Genomic DNA, 23,263 nt, shown 5'->3' on the forward strand with positions numbered 1-23,263 from the left:
CTGAAATAACTCGCTTATCACCCCCCCCCCCAAAAAAAAAAAACCTAACAACGTCGCGTACAAACTGAAAAAAACAGAGATCGTCTATGAACTCGTTCGATGATAAATCAGCAGTCATGAAATGTTGGAATTCGGGAAGGGAGAAGGAGAGGAGCCAAAGGTAGTACACATAAGGGCCAAGGACAGATTGAAAACGCGCAAAAACGAATCGACAAGGCAACTTAATTAATTTCAAGCACTCGTATTCTTTGTCCCGGTCGCAACCACCCTCTTAGGAACAGTATAGTTGCGTTGACAATTAATCATCACAATAGTGACTGGTACTCGAACAACGATAGAGTTGCTGGTGAGTACGTTCACCAAGACATAAACGGTTTATGGTCACTAGTCGACAGCTTGATTTTGAGTGCATGCACGCTTGTGCACAGTCGATAAACTCTGAAGTGTCAATGTGTAGACACAAACACCGAGATCTTAGGAGAACTGGGAAGTGCAGAGAGAACGCAGATCATACAACGGTTAAGAGTTCGGCTCTATGTAGTTGCACAAACAGGAAGTTTAGCCAAACCCGACCATACGTACGACATCCGCAATGACCAAAGGTGACTCCTGGAAGAGGACAGACGACCGCAATTGCATCTGGACCATTTGTTCGATGTTCAATGAGTTCAGATCCGATTTTGTTTTTGCGATCAGCTGACGGAAAAGTTGTTATTACGAATCGGTTCTTACAAGTACACTTCAGAACTCTAAACAGTGTTCTGACCAACAGTTTGAAATGAATCGTAGATGAGCGTTTGCAGCAGTGCATCCTACAGGTCCGTACAAACAATACGCCGTCAAAAGTTACGCTACAAACTCTCTAGATGATATAGGTCATCACAGGGCTTATAATTTCTTGTTGGGGCTGCCTGCGCCCGTATGACGTAGGGCCGCAGCCTAGAATGCGTGGGTTAGTAAACGTTACGACAATTTGCTTGTGGATTGGTCAGCTTGGGCAAGGTGGTTCAGGTCAAAGCTGGCGACTCTACTTCAATGATAACCGCACCCTGCCACGCGTCAACTCCACTGTCTAACACCGCTCTCCACACACTCACAAGTTCTAGGATCTCTATTCCATCAACTGTGGAATGTTTGGCGACTTCCAGCTCCAAGTCAATCGTAGTCCCCGGCATCTAATTTGTGCACCTTATCCCGTTAGTGTTGAGTTTAACTGAGACTAGCGTTTGACGTTTACATGAAGAGCTTGATTGCGCAGGTGCACCAACAACGAGCTAGGAAAAATGAGCTGTTTCGACTTCACCTTCCTTATCCACTGCACAAGTTGTGGGGACTGAGATTGTGCAAGATCGTTCAGAAACTACCCAGAATCGAATTCAAACAACGGACGTTGTATTTAAAGGGCGTGGAAAACGAATGACAATAAACTTTAGATATCCAAGCGGATTAGTGTGGAGATCGCGTCAGAACAGCAGTTTTCAGGTCAAACACACACTTGCTGAGAGGGGAATGCGGAAAACAGCAATTAGTATATTCCAGCAACACGTGAAAACTGGCACGTATGCACACGTCCACAGAAAGTTTGCAACAACTACTGTGGTAACAAAACTTGCGAATAGACAAACACATAAAGACTTGATGGAATTTGTTCGTTCTGTCACTGAGGCCGTCGTGGTACGATCATAATCCAAACAACACGCCTTAGGTGTAATTACAAGGTTACGAGCGAATCTATGACTTGAACTGACGAGGGTTTCTTCGTAAAGATAACAATAACACGAACACGCAAAGGGCAATAATGCATCTGGTCGTACACCAAAGTCATGTAACAGTGTCACACAATCGCACCGTGGTAGTCCTCGCAACAGATGATAGACGCATTTGTTGTTCCATCGGACAAAGGTGAATGGGTGGTAATCAGTTGATTTAGCGCACAAAAACTAGGGATGCAAGGGTGCTCGCACTGTGAATGGAGTGGATTCCCGTACAACACACTTTCGAACATCAGTTTCAGTGTATCAGAGACATCGATGACCAGACATATGGCGGGGAGAGATTTTGTACGTCTTGGCCCAGTTGACCGAAGTGGCAGCGTAGACAGGGTCGCGGCTGACTATTTCAACGACCCGAATTCAAACCCCGCAAGGGTGTCCGCAAATTTTCTACTATCCCCATCCTGATCATCTGTATACGACTTTCGCAAATGAAGGTAAAGATGAATCTTTAGTTTTTTTTTAAAAAAATTGTCTTCTGTACATTCCACCGCTGTGTTATCCGGTGATGTACGAGACTCGACAAAAAGCGATGCTTAGTAATTTTGCAATCTGTGCAGTCGCCCGCAAACTCTGTTGTAGACTTAATGTGTTGAAGAGTTTTGGCGACTCCATGTGGTACAGATTGATGCACAGAAAAAGTCTTCATAGCGCTCAGGCCAAACAACACGGCAAAAGCAAAGAACTTCGCAGTTAGAGGCAATGGCCCATCATGAACATGTGCGAACGGTGCACAGTCGTCTTCAAGCAAGGTCTGATAGACAAGAATTCTCGCAGCAAAGCGTCTAATACTGAACAGATGTCGAGCAAGCTGATACTTGAACTGTAATACGGTAATGTAGTTCACGAAAGTAGCATCCACGATGACCGTTAGACCATCCCACTGACGCTCCGGAGTATCAAGCCTACAACCGTTCTAGAGGCAACTCTGTGACAATCGTTGTACAGACACATTTGAATAAACGTTAGCAGTGGCTAGCCGTGTTCGTCTGAGATTTGTCTCCTGAGTGGTGTGGGTCGCCCAGTGTCCTTTCACGTGCACTGTGGAGCTCAAATGCTGAGTCGTACCCACCTGAACTGGCAGTCGTGGGCAACCAGTTAAATATTCTGATGACGCCACAGTTGCACCATCCTGTCCACCCTGTGGTTTTAGTAACAGGACCTTCCGGTCCGTAAGATGGCGTCTTAACCACCGAGCATGGTACCGTACGGTGATCTGAAGAATCCATGAATTCCCTTTCAGCTCCTTGCAGAAAGAGCCTGTGAGGATCGAATCCCGGCACTCGTTTGTTTGGGAATACCAGCTATGTTCATTATTTGGTAAGCAGAGCCGTATATTATGATGCTCTGGCTGACTTCACAATCAATTCCATAAGATCTATTAGGCTCAATAAGGTTACAGGAAGGTTCATGCGTGAATCATGCATCAACACTACCTGAAACATGAATACACTTTACGGACTTGTTGACATCGTGTTCCGGATCGGCTGAGGTTTGACACTTAGTACTTCAAGGAAACTCATCGGGAAACTAACTAAACAAAAACACAGGATCCAGCTAAAGAGAACCAAAATAAGTTTAGCATTGTCTGAAATTATCCACTTTTGCAACCTAGTGCCATTCATTCTTCATCGAAACACAGATAACCTTCTTCAGTGCATACTATCCCTAGCCTTAACCCTTCGATCGTTGAGCGTACAAAAGCTCGAATGGTCACCTCTCTATAATTAACGTTCGGTCATCTCGCGCAATTAGTTCATCAGAACTGGATCGAAAATTTTGACAGCCTGCTGACATCCGGTTTCAGATTAGCTGACACGTGCTACAACCAGCGGAAAGACACAGTTGACGACAGTTGTGTAGATGATGGAAACATGGTCTTTTAAAACGTCATACCAGTTTCTTTCTCTCGGAAATACCTGTCCTAAATCTTCTCACATACATAATACCTTTGCAGCTGGGCCTCTGTTCAGATTCCTAACAAATTCACCCGGAGATCATGCATGGATAAGGATTCCCGGGTGTTCTTGGCTCCTCTGTGTATCGTTTGAACGTTCGGAACAAACGACAGAATACAACCAAATAAATCAATGAATGCCAATGAGAGTGGTGCATCGGTGTGTATACAAACTTCACTGCTCACGATCCGCGTCACCACCATGGGGGTACTGCCGCAGTGTTCAAGGGGTGACAGACACGTTTCAAGGTGCATCCTTCCACTTCCGCAACAAAAGTGGGGCATAGTACCTTTCTAAGAGGTCTCACCACACATGAGACAATCAACCAGACAATTATGCAGCGACTATGTACAATATGGATTGAACAGGTAATTCTTCAGACTGCTCGGACCGACCTCCGACCGAATGGAAGTCAGCCGCGGCTGGTTGTATGTGAGCAGCTTACCCGGCTGTCCTGAGGTCGCACGAGTCATCTCATCTGATGTACATGTTGGGAGGCTCATTGGGGGGGGGGCACACCGGAGACAAGGTTGCTTGGTTTGAGAATCGACAAGGCCGACTATGTGCTGATGTATTTTTCGAACAGGTATGGCGTATTTGGCAGGAGATGACTCCTTCCTGAAGGTTTTACATATTACCACATGTTTCTAGCAGGGCCAGGGTGAAGTTCATTATCAAAAAACTTCCAATAGCTGGCGAAGAGGGTCATAGTCTGTAGTATCTTCGTTCGAAGCAAGTAATTCTCAAAACAACGTATTGATCAAACATGAACACGGAGATTGTGTGCGCCAAAATCATTGTTTAGGTCAAGGCCACACACACATAGCAGAGAGACACAAAAACACGAAATCTCACCTGGAACGAGCTTCGCAAACTGTACAATTTGTTGTGCGTGCATGTGAAAATGGTTCATCATGTAGTTCCACACCTGCGTCCCGTTGTCTTTGTGCTCCACAGGAATGGAGGTCATTCGGAATCGGGTTTTGAAGTACTGCACCCGAGAGGGGAACGAACGGAGAAGAGAACGAAACGCGTGAACAATACGAGGAAGTTGTCTATGAAAAACACGTCTGTATCAAGGAGTACATGTGATATTGCGTAGCACATACGGCATGCATGTGCCGAAGCAGAGGAGAGTAGCACCGTTCCGCAGAGCAACTTGGATGCCACGCGACTGTCACATTTTTCGAATAGTGAAACGAACGAAATCATCATATTCCAAAATGGGGTACACAGGCGTATCAAAGAGACAGCTGAAAATCCCGGTCATTAGCAAAGCTATCTGAAAAGACTCAGGATTAGCGCTGTGACACAGTGAACCGTAGTTGTTTTCAAGGTATGGAATTGAGGTGGCGTGGAATAAGCATGTAACAGTGTGTCTTTGCGGGCAACCAACCAATGTTTGGTGTGCGCCCACTGAGCTATTTTTAGACCGAAGACTGTATATTCTCAAGCTCACTATTACAGCGTTATATCAGGCATGGAAGAGCTAGAATTGAAAGGACATTATCGGCCAGTGAGCTGTCCACACCACAGACCACTGATGCCAACCAATCTCGGCCGGGTCCGGATAGCAGAGATCAGATGACTCCATTGCTGACATCGGTTTCTGGGTTAATCGTGGTCAGGCCAGGGTGAAAACTGGCTTCTGGCAAGTTGATTTTGCATAGTTTTTGATAAAAAGCCCGTTTAGCTTTTTATTCGACGGGTCATCAAATAGTCGATTATCGCTCAACACTGATCACCATAAAGTGAACGACCATTCATAATTTTTCAATCGACTGGAGAATGGTACATATACTCCAAGTGTCTAAAACAACTCACGGTGTTTGGAAGCCGGAGAAATTCTGTTGCTGTACGCATACCATCTGTGAAACGTAGGACGGCCTCTTGAGATGGCGGATCCAAGTTGGACATATCGTCTGTATCTGAGAACACTGTCGGCTCCTCGTCAGCCAAACGCTTGGCCAAATTCGCTATCAGCAGAGCAGTGGTGTTGGTGGGAGTAGGGTGACCGTCGTCCAGTTGTGAGTCGTCTGATGCGTGCTTTTTCGAACCCGGATCCAAGTGATGTCCGTATGGCGCAAGAAGTGACTGCATCCCGAGAGATACAGTAACAGGAGCATGAGCAGTATTTAGACCGGACCTGGACAACACACGACCAGGATGTTGACGCGACAACCGAGCTTGGTCTGTGGGGCTGATCTCCGCTCCGTCTTCGTCAGACACGGATAGTTGGTCACTGGCACGCTGAAAAAGATAGATGTTGAAGGAAAATGCCACTTAGTTTCGCCACAAAGCAGTTTTACACAGGTAGTAAATATCGACAATAAGTGACTCGCCCAGGGCAGTGTGAGCATAAAAACCGGTTATCGTACCAACGTTAGGTTGGTTCCAGATGCGACATCATTTACTGATAGTGTGGACAGTCACGGAAAGGTCGTGCATTGCAAACTACTGTCCAGCCAGTTCAATGATACATTTTTGTAGTTTCCTATCAGTCGGGGATTAGGAAAGCAATGCAATACAGGCGGTAACTTTGATGCAAAGGTCACTGGGAGTGCGAATGGGCGAATGTCAACGGATGAGCACCACCCACAGATTTTCTGTAGGTGTGGTTTTCTGACAAACTCTGTCTAGAAAGATGTTTGTTGGTCCAGAATGATTTCATGGCCTACAACTGAAAGGGGCAAATTTTGCTTTTGGAAGACGAATGGGGACATTTTTGGCTTTATCACCTCGGAACAGCATGGTGCAGACCTAAATATACAACAGTGGCGTCATAAATGGAAGTTTCGCGGATTCCCTCCGATGGTCTACTTGGTTCTCAAATAGACGTTCCCAAGCGACTTAACTGCTTTGGGAAGGTACTAAGCTGCATGATGTCGATGATGATGATGAAACCTTACATCAGTTGATGAAACTGTGCCCATACATATGACAACCTTGCCACAAACGATGTTACACAGCTGATAGCACGGATATAGACGAGAATTTCGTGTTGGTGCCAGCGGTCCGTAATAACAGAAAATGTGTTCATCCAATCCAAAACTGGCATTTCAAATGATACAAGACTTTTCTGAAGGGGTGGCTGTTCAGAGCGGGATGCAATGTCTCATATACTCAGGGGAACCAGGACTAAGTGATGATCCATCACAAGCTGACTCTGTAACGCAGAAACTTGGGCTGGTTTCTCAACTATGCCTGAAATGCAGAACCGGATTCGCCGTCGCTCGAACTCTTCCCTTCCAGTCACGGTTACATTCTGGTAACACCAAAACGGGTACAAGTAACGCGCACCTGTTTTTCCGGCATTTGAATTGTGTAGCCACGTCACCTTGATCGGCATTCTACAAGATAAGGGCGCAGTAGCTTAGTCACTTCCCTACCTGCACGTTGATCGAGTTTTCCCAATCCACCTGTACCCAGTAGCACGCGCGCAAAGATGTGAATACAGCCACATAGGATCTGTGTTTGGTCGAATGTGCGCGCGTGCAATTTGTTTTGGCGCACGCTGGCATGCCACTCTACGTATGCGCGCGCGTGCCACCGAACAGACTTACGCTTGAGCCGAGCGAATCGCCAAGACCGGTGGTGATGCTCGGTGAACAGGAAGAAAAATATTCTGCCAACAGGTAATAAGGAACAAGTGAATGGGAAGACTTAGAAGGATAAGAGGAAACATACCACCCGTCCGGAGCCATCCAGTTGTACGTTCGGAGGAACTCCACCTGGACTACTAGTCAACGGTCGGAGGCACGAATCTGTTGAATCAAATCGATCTCGTAGATCAGAACCCCGAGAAAAGTTGGGTGAGTAATGTGTCCGGCGGGCTCCCGTATCGTCCTCCTCATCCTCACCCGAAGTTGTCGTTGTAGTGGTATAATGTCCGGAATTCATTGCCATTACATCAATGGGTTCGGACGCTCGAGGTAAAAGAAGCAGCAGAGACAAAGGTGGTTTATGTTCCGTCAACCAAATCGCATTCGGATCGGGCTTGTTAGAAAATGTGGGTGTCAGCTGTTCAGGACTGTATTTCGGACTTTCCACGTCGCTGCGATTGTGAAGCGAAGCCACAGATCCGGGCGTGTCCAACACATGTCCCATGTCCAAGCTAGCGTACGACGAACGATGGTGATGATAGGTCCCAGCTGACCCCATTGAGAGGGGAAGGGGGTCACCGGCACTACCACCATAACTGTTGTTACCTTGGAGTGAGCGAAGTTGCCTAATTTCAATCGCGCAATGGAACTTGACCGCATTCGGTTGTCGTCCAATACGACTTCCTGGAAATGGGGAGGGCGCAAGGAACGGAATTGATGCGACCGAGAAACAGTCTAATAAATAAGGGACGAGTACACAGGCAGCCTGGAATCGGTGGGGGAGAACTATGTACAACCTCCCAACTGCCTTTTTGGAAATGGTGAGGGGGGGTGTTATGCCTCAACAAGTCCCAAATCGAAACAACCAAGCAACAACATTCCGCAGACGGAAGAACACGATGGGAAGACGATCGTGACCTGCGGAGATTGCTTTTAGCGACCAGTCTAAATATGTTTTGTTGTGCAAATCGTGCCATGTCATATCAGATCCATGGTGCAGAACACGCGTGTAGATCTACACAGACATGTGAGTGAACATTATCATTTGAAGTGATTTATGGCATCAGAGTCAACCGTCGTCCAAGAGAGTGAATCCAGAAGGAAGGGGAGACAGAACCAAACTGACGGTTGAAGCACACACACTTCCAGTCCAAGAACAACAGGTCATCCGAATCGGTTGCAAATGGTAGTCAGTCATAAAAACCACAACAATGTGGGTCATGTTCAAAATCATGTTAGCGGGCGAAACAATTAACATCTGGGATGTTAGAAATTCAGATATATTGATTGCTCCCTTGAAAAGAAAAACAGCTTACTCGAGGGAGCTATCTCTTTCTGTGCTGCTGAGTTCTTTAGGGGAAAGATGCCACAAGAGAACACAACGGACCGAAAATTGAATTATGTAAATAATGCACGCTGTAGGTTGTTTGTGCCACCCGACTTTTCTGGGTAATATGGCTTGTGTGGACCATACCTAGATTAGTATTCAATTAGCCAGATAAAAACGGAAGAATTCTAGCGACTACCACCGAGTAAAGAGGAGACCGGTAGCTGAGCTAGTGAGACATCGATTTGTAGTTATGCACAAACTAAGTTGAGTGCGAGATAGCTCAGTGGGTAAGGCGCGTACTGACTGACTGGAAGGTCCCTGGTTCGAACCCAAATCCGGCATCTCGGCTTAGGCAACCTGACAGTACCTCAGTCCTCATACTTCTTCCTAGTGACATGGCAGCTTGGCACCGAAAGGTTCTTATAGCTGAACGACTAAATTGTACAAAATTTACTGCGAATATAAAACCACCACTCAGCACTGGGACGGCAACAAGAAAGGTGACCCTACTGTGGTCACAGGTCTGAGAAGGGATAATTCATTGTGTATTGCTCGGATCGACAAATAAAACCTTTTGCGACGGAGTGGAAAGACGGAACTGAGTGGCATTTTCCCGACATAGTTAAGCCCCACATTGGGGCAGTGCACCAATTTTTTCACGTTTGTTGCGATCACAGATCAAATGAGAGTAGAAATAATCAGATAATACATGAGAACGCCCAAAAACATGTCACAGATTTTTCAATTCAGTTGGTTTGAACAACTTGTTGTCCCTTACCTAAACTGATCATAGGCGGATATCGTAAACATTAACGAAATTTTTGGTGAAATGCGTTGAACAGACTGTAAATGGGAGACGGAAGAACTTAGTAGTGACAGAATGATGAATGTAATTTCGATACAGTGGAAGTTCTCAACAACTATCAGTCCTGTTGTGGCAGCATTTGAGGTTGCGAACACGATATACCGTGACTGGCTATTGCATCTGTGCGCATTTTTGTGTCATTCCAATAGTCATAAATAAAGTTCTGGTAACAAGCCTCGAAATCTCTTCAAAAAATACCGCGGTATTCATAGCGGTGAAAATACGATATATCATCGGTAGTTAGAAAACGAATTTGCTGATAGGAATGTCTGTGGTTCGAACCCGACCTCCAAATCTTGAAATCTCTTGCCTAGGCTTGGACAACCCTTGGACAATCCCTCGTGCTTCCTTCGGACGGTATGGCAGCTAGGTACCGAAAGGGTATTACAGCTGAACGATTAGTTACTCATTTATTACGCACACTGTACTGGCTGAATAACTGACGCTGAGGGTTAAGTAAAGATCAGACACCGTGTACTTGATTCTGGTACTCGACTTAGTGCAAAAGTACGCAGTTTGATGACAGGTGAGTTAGTGGAAGTCCAACAGCCCGGCTTACTGGCGAGGCATACCAACCTGAAGAAAACAGTAATAAATTGAAGTCATGCGAAGAGAAGACATTCCTGAGTGGTGAATTTTTGGAAGGACACTACAAAATTACCGCAACAACTATGTATACCGCAACTATGTATATTCAATTCAAACCAGAGGATGGAGAAATTCAGACAAGATCGGTCATTTCTAGAAATTACTGAAGAATGCCATGGATACTGTGGTCTAATTGTTTTCAAACCACTTCCACCCTAAAAAGAATTCCTGGCATGAATGGACGACTTTGGCTGACTCCAGGAAAGTACTAGTTGTACGTTAGTAAAAATTTCAAAGTTGATGCTCTCTCATGATCATCATCATCCTGACCGGTAGAAAAAGCATTGTATCTTCTCTGTTGTTTTTTGTTGTTGCTGCCTTCGTTGTTTACGTTGTACTACCATCCAGTTAGTACAGCAACCATCCGGAGATGAGCCTGAGCTTGCTGTCAACTAAGAACCAGTTGGAGCGGTGACAACCGCTCCGTGAACACTTCCAATTAACAAACACATCAAAATGCCGGCAAGATGAGTGGTAGTCACTGGCGTTCGTGCACAGGCTGAATGGTGGAGGCAGTCATGAGGTTGCATTTGGACAACAGTATTGTTGGTATTGTTCGACTGGTGTCCAGTGCCGACGGAACACAAAACGTGCCGCCGTCCAATCCACCCCATAATTGTCTTCAGAACGTGGACGGTGGCTCAAAACATGTTGGAGCACGCGCGTCACAGGCAGCGTTATGGGTGGCATAGAGAGGGGCGACAAGTAAGCATTGGATAACACAACAGAAACAGCAAGGACCTGAACACAGTTGAAGCGTGACACACAAAGCCGGGCACACAAAACCAGGCAATTAGTTACAATCACCCAACAACCATCTTGGTTGAGGATTTTAGCGCACCGTGAAAAACTATATAACAATTTGTCATGATGAGACTTTGATGCCCGACGAAAGCTTGTCGACAACTGACGGACGGTTTTGGAGCCCATCGTGTAGAGCCGAAAATTCAGCGCATTATATCCCTAAATTGGTCGGCTAATTAGATGCATATGCAAACTGAAGGCGCTAACATGAAATCTCCTTCAAACGATGTTTATCGTCCACTGAGTATACAGTCATAAACGGAATTGGGCTATCTGAGAATAGCCCAATTTGTGTTTCTGATGGATTTCGTGATAAGCTCGCGACAAAAGCACCACGGATACTCGGAAGGTACCAGAAAGGCAACCGAAAGTAAATCCTAAGATCTGAAGAGAGTGACAGTGTGTGTGGAGTGACAAGATTCTCTAAATATATTCCTACAAAACGCCGAAAAACGCACATAGGGTAGGAGAGGACGAAGTCCTATCGAATTCGAAAATCTATTTGGTCATTACGTCACAGCTTCGTTGAGTGTATTCCACAACCCTTTCATGCCGAACGACGGACACTTTTAAACTGCGGACTGAGGAGACATCTAAGAATATTCTTACCATGTGTTGTCTCGATTGGTTGTTCCAATCCAACTTAAGGTGTGCTTCCACGTCATGCCAATTAACTATACTTGACATGAAGATCAGATCGAATGCCAGATACCCACCGAATATACCCAGGTACCAATATCATCGGGCGTGTCGCCTGGTCCTCTACACAAGTGTGGGAACGGCTGTCGAAACGAGCTAACAAGCGTTGCACGCATGAACAACATATCTATCAACCAGGATACTCCCCGTTTCAGCGAACAAGTGCTGACAGAACCCCGACTGAAATCCCGAGGCCTTCGAAGGGCAACATTCGGGATTTTTGCATTTGATCAGGTGGCTGTTGATCTGTTCGCCGAGCTTGGCAGTTGAGGTCTAGTAAGTCCTACATGACCTCAATACACAAAGCGGAAGACCTAGAAGACGTGGAGATACCTGCAGGCGGAAACACACCCTACAAGCAACGGAGTTCCTACAGGCATGGAAATTCGCCACAGAAAATGGCTCAGTTTACGTAGCACTACAAACACCGGATAACCAACCTATGACAACACAAACGGAACCGACAGATCAAAGGTGTCCGGAGAGGTAAAACTCAAAGGTAACCGGGACGCCAACCAATCAGGGAGTCAGTCGGTCATCCAACAAACGGGGTTGAGCATCCAAACGACTAGTCACAATCTGAACCTTTCCCGCGGCAGTTAACAAAGCATCCATGAGTACAAACAAAGCGGTACTCAGTACCTACTACTGACGAATTACCAGGCATCGTTAACCTACTACAAACTGACGTTACCTCGGTTCATGACGAAACGTTCCAAACTAAGTGGCTCAGCTCACCAACACATTAGCATTCTGCAACCAAACTAAAAAATCTAAGGAGGTTTAAGTCATGGTATGAATCCACCACTACATCGCACAGACAATTCGCAACACTTCCGGAACAAAACATGAACAAACGCTTTTAACTGAGTTTTCGAGACTATTCCGTGTGTTAGAAATTGTTAGTTGCTGAGAAAATGTATTCATATTAATTCTACAGGAGAATATCGGTCTCACGTTTTGGGCCAGTATATTGATAATTAATGGAAAGGCATGCTACAAGGTCGAATTCGTTATACCGGCATTCTCGTTATCGTCATTTCTCCAAAAAACAAGCGACGATGCTATAAAAAGTGAACCGGAGTTGCTGACCCATTCTTATAAGTTCATTGGGGAGGCCATTTAACTACAACATGTCCATTTTTGCAAGCCCCGCCCGAAGTCAGTCGGATGATGTCGAGTGTTGTTCAGGTCACGAGATGGATGTATACAGGCTTGAGAAATTCACGACAGTCTCGAATTGGTTGGGCAACGTCTGTAGTCACAGCGAAACCAAATCAATACAGGCAATGCCGTGATCGAAATTCATGACACTGGAATTCAAGAATCTCTTGCGAACACGTCCATCGCCAAGGCTAAGTCAGTTCATCGTACACTTGGCGGAGAAGCACGGATGGTGAGGGGACCGCAACACACGGGCACTGAAGTCCCATGTTAGCTAGATAACTACTGATTAAGGAAGTCTATAACAAAAGGCCCAAAAAAGATGTATACCTTTTTTCGACATCCCAGCGGCAATGCATCGGCGAAAACGACAACTTTTGCACGCGTTTCGACTGCGTGGTGTAATCGTACATGTGTTCTGTCCACCAACACAAACCAGCGAAGCTGCGGATCCTTCTGTTCGACGGAAAAAACCCTGAAACGAAGAAACTCGTAGCAGTCACATCAAAGGATAAACCAAACTAGTTGAAACGGCCTGAACGGAAAGGGAAAACCGAGACGAAATAAACACCACTCATGTGGCCGGAAGATAGATCGAATACTGTTTGTATACAAAGACGTGTCAGATTGTCAACCAAAGCCCGTTAGACGTCGCCGTGTAGGTTCGACCTCGACCCGTCCTTACCTTCCTCTTCATCTAACCTAATAGCAACATTTATCTAAAACATGAGTATCTAACTCACGTAAGTCGACTAAGTCACTGTAGCGACAAGGATAAGAAGTGAAGGGACTTGGTTACAAACATCAGAATTGCCTACTTTGTTAAGCACAAGCAAAATGCCACCAGCAATGTGAACCAATACATCTACAGTTCCCCTGGCTAAGCTTAGACTCTCAAGACACTGGAGTGCGCCTAACTCGAGAGAAGTCCGACAAATTGACTGCCCCCTCCAAAAAACCGGAGAAGTGAAGAACATAAGTTGGCTTGTTTGATTATGCTCAGCACTAGCGGAGAGCACAAAGCGTCTCCTTCGTATGTAGTAAATCGATGGAAAAAGTCATTCACGCCTAGTTAACATACCTTGCATCCTTCACAGGTGAGGGCACCAAAATGAAACCCAGACGAACGACCACCACAGACTCGACACGGAATGTTGGAAATATCCACGTCGGGCTGAGAGTCAGGATCTGATGCAAGGAATATTGGAGAAGGGGAATGATAGAAGATAATATTAACGGCTTTTAGGTTTACTAGAAAAAAGTGGAGCAGACTAGAGGAACGGAAGCGAAAATGATACGAAACGACTTTCAGTCGACTCGTGATATCCACCACCGGAGGGAGCATCTGTTCTCCTGGTATTCCAATGACGACGGGCTGCTGCTTCTACCCTTGAAGACCCTGAAAATTGCCTTCAAATCTCAGATACCAACCAGCTGATCACTAAGGTGCAACACCACCAACCATTTATTCTCCATCGAAGAGTCCTAATTCCATCTGAAGGAGCCCATACAACAGGTCGCTTCATCAAAGCTGGGATTTGCGTCTCAAATACAAAATAAATACCGACATCGACTTCCTAAAACCGAATCAAATTGCCTACTACTCACCAGAGGGTTTGACCAATAAATTTTATAGGACTGGGAATTCAACCGTCAGTTTCTGAATCTGACGGAAATAGATAATCCATGTAAGAAAACTGGTGTGATGCCAGTTCATACTGTTGCTAAGCTCCAGACCATAATGCCTGGTGCCAGTACGGTGTGATTACTATCGTTCAGAAGCGCCTGAGACCGCACTACTTTGTGCTGTGTGAACTACTCCTGGTCCGCGGACCTGGCTCAAGTGCAAGGTACCCAATTCCACTTTACTTGACAACAGAGACTGGCGCAAAAGCAAGTCTTTATGTGAATCAATATGCGGAAGAGCATGAAAGGCAAGTGGCGGCAGATGACGGTGAGTCTCTGTACCTCAGGTTCTTTTACTGAACCTTAGGTTGATGGCTTAATGGGGGTTTGCTTATTTGGAGAGGCGGGTAGATATATATCGAACAGCAGGGATGTAGACGATGATTATCCATTGTGGTTTTGAAGAATATCAAGACTCCAAAGTGGCGATTAGTAAATTAAAAGACCAATGAAATCACATGTAAAAAAACAAGAGGCATCTGTTCGAAGCATTCATGAATACTTTGTGGAAACGAAAGCATAACAACTTTTGACAAAATAGTGAGATGTTATACAGGCGGTGAAAACTCTGTCTCTGATAGCTCCCATTAAGTTGGCTGAGCAATTAAGGACGATATTGGTCAGGGGTGGCAACTGCTATGTCCTCACACAGAATGCCACTGTCAGATAAAGAATGGCGCTAACGACTCGAAATATCGTTTGCAACTTGTTCCATCCAAACCGGAGAATCATCTGAGAGTGTAGGATGTTATCAAGTTGCCCGGATGATGCCAGCGATGACCAGTGTTTGGGTCACCAATCACGGATGTACCATATTTCAAGGAATTCAGGCAGAGCGACGGTGAGTGCACCGTAAGGGGATGAAATGCTGGTAACCAGATGAGATCGAAAAAGAACCTATTCAAAAAACTGATTCAGTTGTCTGACATAAGTCGTTGTATTCTGTCGATTAATTGGATTACTACTGTTAGGAAGCAGCGAGGATCAGTGGTCCTAATAGGTTGGGGATGAATTGACCGGTAGGTTGTTTTCCATAACGGCACTTGTTTTCGTCTAGGATAGAGAGTGAAGTACGTCCTACAGCCATTGCATACATGTTCCAAAGTATTCCCCAATAGATGTGGCGAATATTCAGGGAAATTCGAATCATTGATTAGTTGAGCACTGCGTTCTAACCGCAAGTGGCCAATGGACAGAGATTAGTGTACACTTACGAAACACATACGAAGTAACTGACCCTACGAAAGCGTATTTCACGTCGCGCGACCCAGCGCCGACTGGCTCCAAAAACAAGTGGTAACATGAGCGGCTGACATGATGTATGCGATTGTCCTTTGACAAGCAGATTACCTACATTTCGTACATTCGACTCGTCTTGACATTTGCACATTTGATCCCTAATAAGAGTCAATCAGCTTTACAGTGCACCTTACCCTTGCAGTATAAGCTGAACTCCATTGCAAGCTAAAATATAAGTAAAAATTAAAAAACTTCTGGCTACCTCCTCTTCACAAGACACCACATACTAACAGATGACTTCAAGTATCTTCGTCTATTCATCTACCTAATTGCAATTGGGTGATAGTCGTCCAATATCTCAAATCAAAAGGGTCAACTTGTTCACACAGTCACATGGTTGTCTTGCCAACTAAGCTCTCACCAACGCTCGGATTTATCATCTGGAGATACTCGGCAGGGTTCTTTGCAAACGGAAACCATGGGATTGTGGCGATTACAGGAGTGGAGAGGAAATGACGATAAATGGTCACCAGTCCGACGCAACAACCAAAAGATACTGAATTCAAGACTATTCTCCGGCTCAACGATGTACATCCCTGGCTAAACCAATCATTGTATCGTGTCTTCCGGCACACCCCCTCGATGGAAACAATTTTAGGAACACCACAGTGGAAATGCCTTACACTGTTGACTCACGTTGAGTGGTAGAGCGGCGACTCAAGGGGTATATCGTGAGCATTTCGTAAATGCACATGGGGTGGACTAAATTAGCTGGTCATGTAGTCCGGGATACACATGGGATGACATTCGTTGCAAGCGTTTCCGGTTGGAACATGGATTAAAAGTGATACAGTCGGAGTACGAGATAAAGTAACAAACGATAACTCAATCACTATCGATTTCCGAACAATCACCGTTAATTTCTTCATGAGCTCAATGGTTTACGAGCAAATCTACTGAACAGAAGGTGTGTGTGGAGCTTAACTCTTGTCTAGGACTGGACGACCTGGAAGTATCTCAGCCCTGGTGTTAGCTTCATGTTTCACGGCAGCTAGGTAGCGAAAGATGCCGGATCGTTTTTTACCTGACAGCCTATGATAAATTACCGTGTTTAGTGGTCCTTATTCAAAGTTAGCTCGATGAAACTCTTGGTTATGTAAAGTTCACGGGTATGTTTCTTTGATGTACTTGAAGAAGAATATGCATCCTGAAATTTTGCATGAAATTTCCGGTTGTATCACAAACTTATGACGTATAATCGAAGATAAGTTACTGAAAGCAGGCTTTACTCACAACTTTCTTCCTTATCACCATTTAAGGTTGACACCGATTATCGGTCTCAGGGGCGTTCCATCTTTTAAAAAAAGAAAGCGACATGATAACGTTTCGTTTTGACAAAAGTATCGTCAGGTCACCGCGAAGTTTCGTTTCTGTTCAGCAAGACTTGAAGACGGAAGTGATATTAAGCGATACAGTGATAGGGGTAGGCGGTGCCCCGTAAGCTGAGAACCATTGGGCTACGAGCTAAGAACAGTCGATACTATGGTATCGACGAGGAACAAACTGTGCGCACGCAAATCCGACGGTGGATACAGCAGATACTGGTAAATTTTTGCGTGGTCGAAAACTATCAGTTCCGATCAGTGACTATGTGATGCGACGCTGTATGGGTCTTTTCATTGATATTTGTCAGGCTACTGCCCGATGGAAATATTTCGCTCACTAAACCGATTCGCAGAAACAAACACAACTGATGTTGCTGCCGAAAAAAAACCTGTGGTGATGACAATTCAGGCGTTGTACATTTGGTCATTTTGTCAATCTCGCAGCAGACGCGTATCGCTAGCAAAATCATCAGGTCCTTGTTTACCTTCTCAGCCACTCGGTATCAGTTGCTAAGTTAATGCAGTATGCGTGGGTGAAGAGAACTCATCAAAACGGAAAAGTTTTGAGGCTCGCGTTATCACCGAATAGCGTGAAGTCACTGTTTACCCTAATTTCGCTATGCCAGTCACCAAAGTATGAGGAGTGATAGCAGCACAGACCATTTCCGCGTACAAGTCATTGTTTGTCGGCATCGGGTTGGCGTGAAACGATTAAACGAAGTCAAATGGGACTACCCTTTTCATCTACTGTGATCATTTTCCAAATATATTCGTCGAATCTAAAGAGGTTGGGGTGACGGAAACAGTTTAAAGTATGAAAATGAGTTTATTTCTCGAAAACAGTCCAATTTGGGTTCAAGTAGATCATAAGGTTGACGGAAACTCGGGGACTGCGCCTACCTGATGAGCCCCAAGGGCGAAGTAGGTCGTGGGCTGTCGAGGAGTTTTCAGCAACCTTGTGAGTAGTTCCCTTTATGAAAATTAGGGTTTGTTACTAATGGCACGCCTATTAGTTCCTATTAGCTTGTTTTGTTCAACAATGATTTTGTCGGTTGGGCGCAGTTTCGGGTAAAGCAGCTGAAACTTTAAGCTTCAGAGGTCTGTCCCCATTCGCATGTGTTTCAGTAGTCAACAAGGGGAATGAAGCAGCTTTCGAAACGAAGAAAATCGGACAGTGGTCTCGCTATGTTTGCTCCTGGTGACCATCCATATGCTTGCACTCATAACATAGGAAGATGGTTACTGAGGCCCTAAACCATATGCCTTAAAGATGCGGTAATTTCACTTTCAAATTGCTCGCAACGAATAACAACCACTGATGTGGACACCAGCTAGTGCGTTTCTCATATTTATTCCTAAAAAACGGAACAGTTTCGGTAAATTCGTCATCCTAATTGGCGGTCGATCGGGAGATTGTTGATATGTTCGCTCAGCTGAGTAGTTAACGTACATGCTTTGTGTCACCAACTGCGGAGACATCCTCAGTGCGCGGTTGGGTTGGTCGGGCTTGATCAGCAGATCAACAGTTTCATGATCAACTAGCAGTGAACGCACCCGAGCCACCCACATTCTGGTAAATTCTCGTCAGTTAAATCCAATGACGAATTACGTATTTTCCAATTAAGTAATAACATATTGCCAACAGAGAAAAAGCTAAGCGCTTTAAAAGCAAAACACTCGGAAGCGTGAGCGTTATTATTGCGGTCATTATATGTATTTAGCGGGAAAGAACCATCAAAAAATGCAGTGGTGTATGCTTGTGCCAAGTTTTCCGAGGACACCCTTGAGGTTAAAAATGCAACAGTGAGACCGAGGAGATGAGATCAGCCATCATTGTTGCCAACATATGCAAGAGCCCATATGCCTCACACAAGTACGTTGAAATTATAACTATCCAACCGCTTTTCAATCGGTGAACGGAAGTCAGTCAGACCAGTAGCGATGGTGACTATCATCGCCTTGGGTCCAGAGGAGATAAGCCGGCAGTCACTGACATGGATAGACGTAGTGAAAACACGCTTCTGCATTAAGACCATCAAGTTTAATGGTCTCCTTAGATCGTCACCTTGAATGCGCGAATGTCCCTCGCATAGTTCCGCCATCCTAGATTAAACAAGTTGTTGCAGCTGGTACAGGGTTTGTAACCGAACTTCCCTAGAGGAATGGTGGGCCGAGCATCTGCTTCTGCGCGAATCCCAGAAGAACCAGTACAAGCATGAGGAAACTGTGGTTAGGAGCTTACCTACGGCAGACACTAAGGGGCACCGGAAAACGATTAGACAGCTAAATCACGCAAATAATTCACATCAATCGCAAGAGCAGATTCCCTTCAACTATACTCGCTGTGCAACTTTCACAATATTGAACAACCCGGCTACAGTAATAGCTCGTCACTTAAATTTCATATTAACAAAGGTCAACGCGTGTACGTGGGTTGACCATGACCATCTAACAACACGTCTGAAGGATACAGGGATGATCTGCGAGAAGCAGCATGCGGACCAGCATGCAATCCCACGTCCTAGAGACATTATGTATTCTGTTTGCTTCATCACCAGACTGTCTGATAGTGAAGGCCATTCAGGATGCGACGTAATATGAATAGAACAAAGTTCCGCCAGCTGTGGCGAACACAGGGCTCGATCATGTTGTAGGTCTCAGCTTCGGTCGAAGTCGCACGCGTACGTCGAATGCACGTGCACTCCAGTCTCGCCATCGCGTGCACGGTTAGCCATCCGAATGACTGAAGCTTAGGTAGTGTGGGACCATGAACGTACGCACTTGCGCACACTGACATCGACGGCATACCAATGCGGTGTCTGAAGCTGGCGATTCGCTCGCTCAGCTGTGTGGCAAGCTCCACAATGGCCTTGTGTGAGCGCACACGCGCGCCGGCGCTCGCCTCACACGCCTGGATTGTTTGCATCACGTGAACAGACAACGACGAATGACCCACATCCATTGGCTGTCCGCTGACTAGGACAAGGTGGTAGTGTTGTTAGCCCGTTTATTGATTTTTAGTGTTGTTGTCGTTGCAGCTGGTCCACGACGTAGTGTTGTTGACCGAGTCGGAAAGCTTGTTTCAGTGCATGTGGACAGTGAAGAGGGGAGAAGGGGGAAAATAAACAAGACTGCGAAGTGTGCATTACGGCCGAAATCAAGCGAACAAAGGAACCGAAATCAACTACAGGGTCACAATTAACCGGTGTCACTTCTTGAACGGACTCGCTCGCAGGGGTGCATCCTTGGGGGTTTCCGCTCAAATAGGAGTCTAGACGTAGAAGATTCGCGGGCGGGCATGTTACCGCATTCCGAATAAAGAATTATTCGCAAATAAGTGGGCTTCGAGATCGAGTACGGCGCTTCAGAGGGTGGCGAGAAATCATGAAGAAACAGCATGCATGACACGCGGGTCGTCAGGTATCCCATTGCAATCCTGTGAAACGTTTTCACAGATCACATCAAATCCCAGCTCCGCGAGCCTCAAAACAAAGACAGATGAGGCCAGGGACACCGTCGGGATGGGTTGAAATTGGCCGCTCCAAAAAGGGTGTCCACCTTGTGGAGGGTAAGTTCACCAATTCTCTTCTGCGCTCAAAACCACTAACTCGTGGATTTCCCTGGCAGAGTTAGATTCGAATCGTGGACCTTTCGACCAGTAGCTTCCCACTGTCTTTCACCGCTGAGCAGTCTCTAGTTCTCCGGTACATACCAAAATATTGCTTTGATACAGCCGCTCCCACTAACAATTGGGTCGCACTATCTCCGCACATGGGTGATGGCAGCTCAGATGTTTCCATTTGCTTTGAACGGCTTTGTGGGTATGAAATGCAATCGCCCGCTTCTGGTGAGGCAGACAGCTACTAAACATGTCTGCGCCACTTTAAAGGAAGTATTCCATTAGTGTACGTGTGTTATGGTCGTCATACCCGATAATACCCGATAACAAACAACGAGGAATTTCTGGAGCAACCAGTTAACCTCGAACAAAAACCATAAAATTAGAATTACCATGAATACATATTCCACTATGTCGAAAGGAAAGCCATGGCTAGTGTTAAGAACTCGACAAATATTGGATTGTCACGCGCTACCTCAGCTGCGGAATATTTCCATAAAGAGTACTGTTCATGTACCCCAGTCTGAAGCACGGCCGTGTGGCGGGATGGCTCACTATGGTGAGTAAATAGGGCCAGGCTAACTGCTCAAGGGCAAACGTACTGTGGAAATTTCTTTGAAAGTAAATCAAGCTTCTGGGGAGCGAGATGAGGCGTGAATTTACTGACCGGAAGGTCCGTGGTTCTAACGCGACCTCTGCCTCTTTGCTTCCCATTGCTAGTCTTGGGCAAAATGGCGCTATCTCAGCCGTCGTGTTTCCTTCGGGTGGCATGGCAGTTAGGCACCGAAAGGGTGCTACAGCTGATTTGTGTGTGGGTGGAGCCAAGAGGTGCTCCCTTCAAGTCGGAGGGTTGGTTCCTCGGAGTTCCGTGTCGTCATAACTGCTTCCTCCGAGAAATTGTTTTCTCGTAAGGGGTTCCTGGGTGAAGGAGTGCTGTTTTCCCAGGAGAACATGAACAGCATGGTCATGCAAATAAGTAATATATGTCAATCCTGTTTGAGAATCAGGTTGTTCGTCCCGGAAACCAGCACTGTGAATGATGAACTTGTACCCGTGTGCTGACACAAAAGTGCAAGAGCACAACAGTTACTTGTGGCACTTGAAACGCCGACTGATGGCTGTCACAAGGTCCGCTGGATGCTGCGTAGTGCACCGAACTGCAGCAGTAGATTCACTACTTCTAGTCGATGCTAAAACGCCTCGTAAGTTAAATCTAGCTGAAATTCATACCCGAGTACCCGTTGGGGAAGGCCAAAGCAGCTTTTATGAACCTGCGTCACTTGTGGCGTAGGCAAGACATCAGCTTAACCGCCAAGGGCCGAGTTTAAAATGCTGCGGTGCGCCCCATATCGCTTATATGGATCAGAAACCTGGCCGCTGCCCGCCAAGAACGTCAAAAGACTTTCAAAGTTTGACCATCCATGTCTTCGGAGCACTGCCCGAGTCTGGTGAGAATATCGGATAAGCAATGCTGAATTAAGTTGAATGGTAATCGGAAGAAATAACTCACCTTGATAAACTGATCACCCTGCATAGGTTGCAGTGGCTTGGCCACGTGCTGCGTATGTTAGTCGACCGACTTCCCCAAAGGGTTCTTTTCGCACAACCACGTGAAGGATGGAAACGAGCCAAAAGAGGTCAAACAATCACTTGGCAGCGGTATAAAAGCCATTACCAGCAAACTCAGCTGCATTGGTCATTGCCGTCTTCCTGGATGGGCCCCCGAGACGGGCCATATCAATGTTTAGGGACATTGTCAGACATGGCCCAGTCGCGCCCTCAATGGCGCTCATGTATCCAAGCTATTGACTTCAATGCATAGCTCCCTTCCCAAACCCCCCACTTAACAATCCACTAACAGTGCTCTATTTACGCACTAATTTATCAGCTCCCGCCTCCAATGCGCAGCTACCCCACCTCCCCAAATCATCGGTGAACGAAATCGTGGCAGCTACAACCACTGTACGACAAATACGTGGTTCTCACAGCTGATGACCTGTTGACGAACACAGCCGGAATTAGTATTAAATAAACTACCAGCTAGGGTTCCTGCCCAAATAACGAAACTGCATATCGTTATGCTCTTGTATCAGTAAGCTGATAAGCAGGAGACCTCAGGGTCAATATGCTTCAACTGTACAACCGATTTTGCTTTTCTCAAAAGGCATCAGAAGAACTGCATCTCAGACAGCCTTGGCTGAGAAGGTCCTAATATTAGCAGTGTTGATACAGATAGGTCGCACAGGACAGTCGCGCGAAGGCGCTCTTAACTAATTGTCGATCTCAAAAGGAGAAGAACTGCATCTCAGACAGCCTTGGCTGAGAAGGTCCTAATATTAGCAGTGTTGATACAGATAGGTCGCACAGGACAGACAGGCGAAGGCGCTCTTAACTAATTGTCGATTACGAAGGAAACTCCCAGAAAAGAGTCTTATGAAGGATCAGATATTTTTCTCAAGGCTTATCGAGAAATGCAAGGACCGGATTATATA

General features: G+C 45.8%; 1 protein-coding gene across 1 annotated transcript in view; it reads right to left on the bottom strand.

Moving 5' to 3' along the window:
- Positions 1 to 23,263, bottom strand: part of T265_13460 (hypothetical protein) — a gene marked incomplete at both ends in the record, with an annotated part of 77,686 nt that overhangs the window by 19,918 nt on the left and 34,505 nt on the right. The window contains 5 exons of the mRNA XM_009168962.1: positions 4,586 to 4,721; positions 5,555 to 5,980; positions 7,418 to 8,016; positions 13,173 to 13,317; positions 13,924 to 14,030. Coding sequence (XP_009167226.1) covers positions 4,586 to 4,721; positions 5,555 to 5,980; positions 7,418 to 8,016; positions 13,173 to 13,317; positions 13,924 to 14,030 — 1,413 coding nt within the window. The remainder of the gene's footprint in view (positions 1 to 4,585; positions 4,722 to 5,554; positions 5,981 to 7,417; positions 8,017 to 13,172; positions 13,318 to 13,923; positions 14,031 to 23,263) is intronic.

The sequence above is a fragment of the Opisthorchis viverrini genome (genome assembly GCF_000715545.1).
Source record: "Opisthorchis viverrini unplaced genomic scaffold opera_v5_68, whole genome shotgun sequence".
Taxonomy (NCBI): domain Eukaryota; kingdom Metazoa; phylum Platyhelminthes; class Trematoda; order Opisthorchiida; family Opisthorchiidae; genus Opisthorchis; species Opisthorchis viverrini.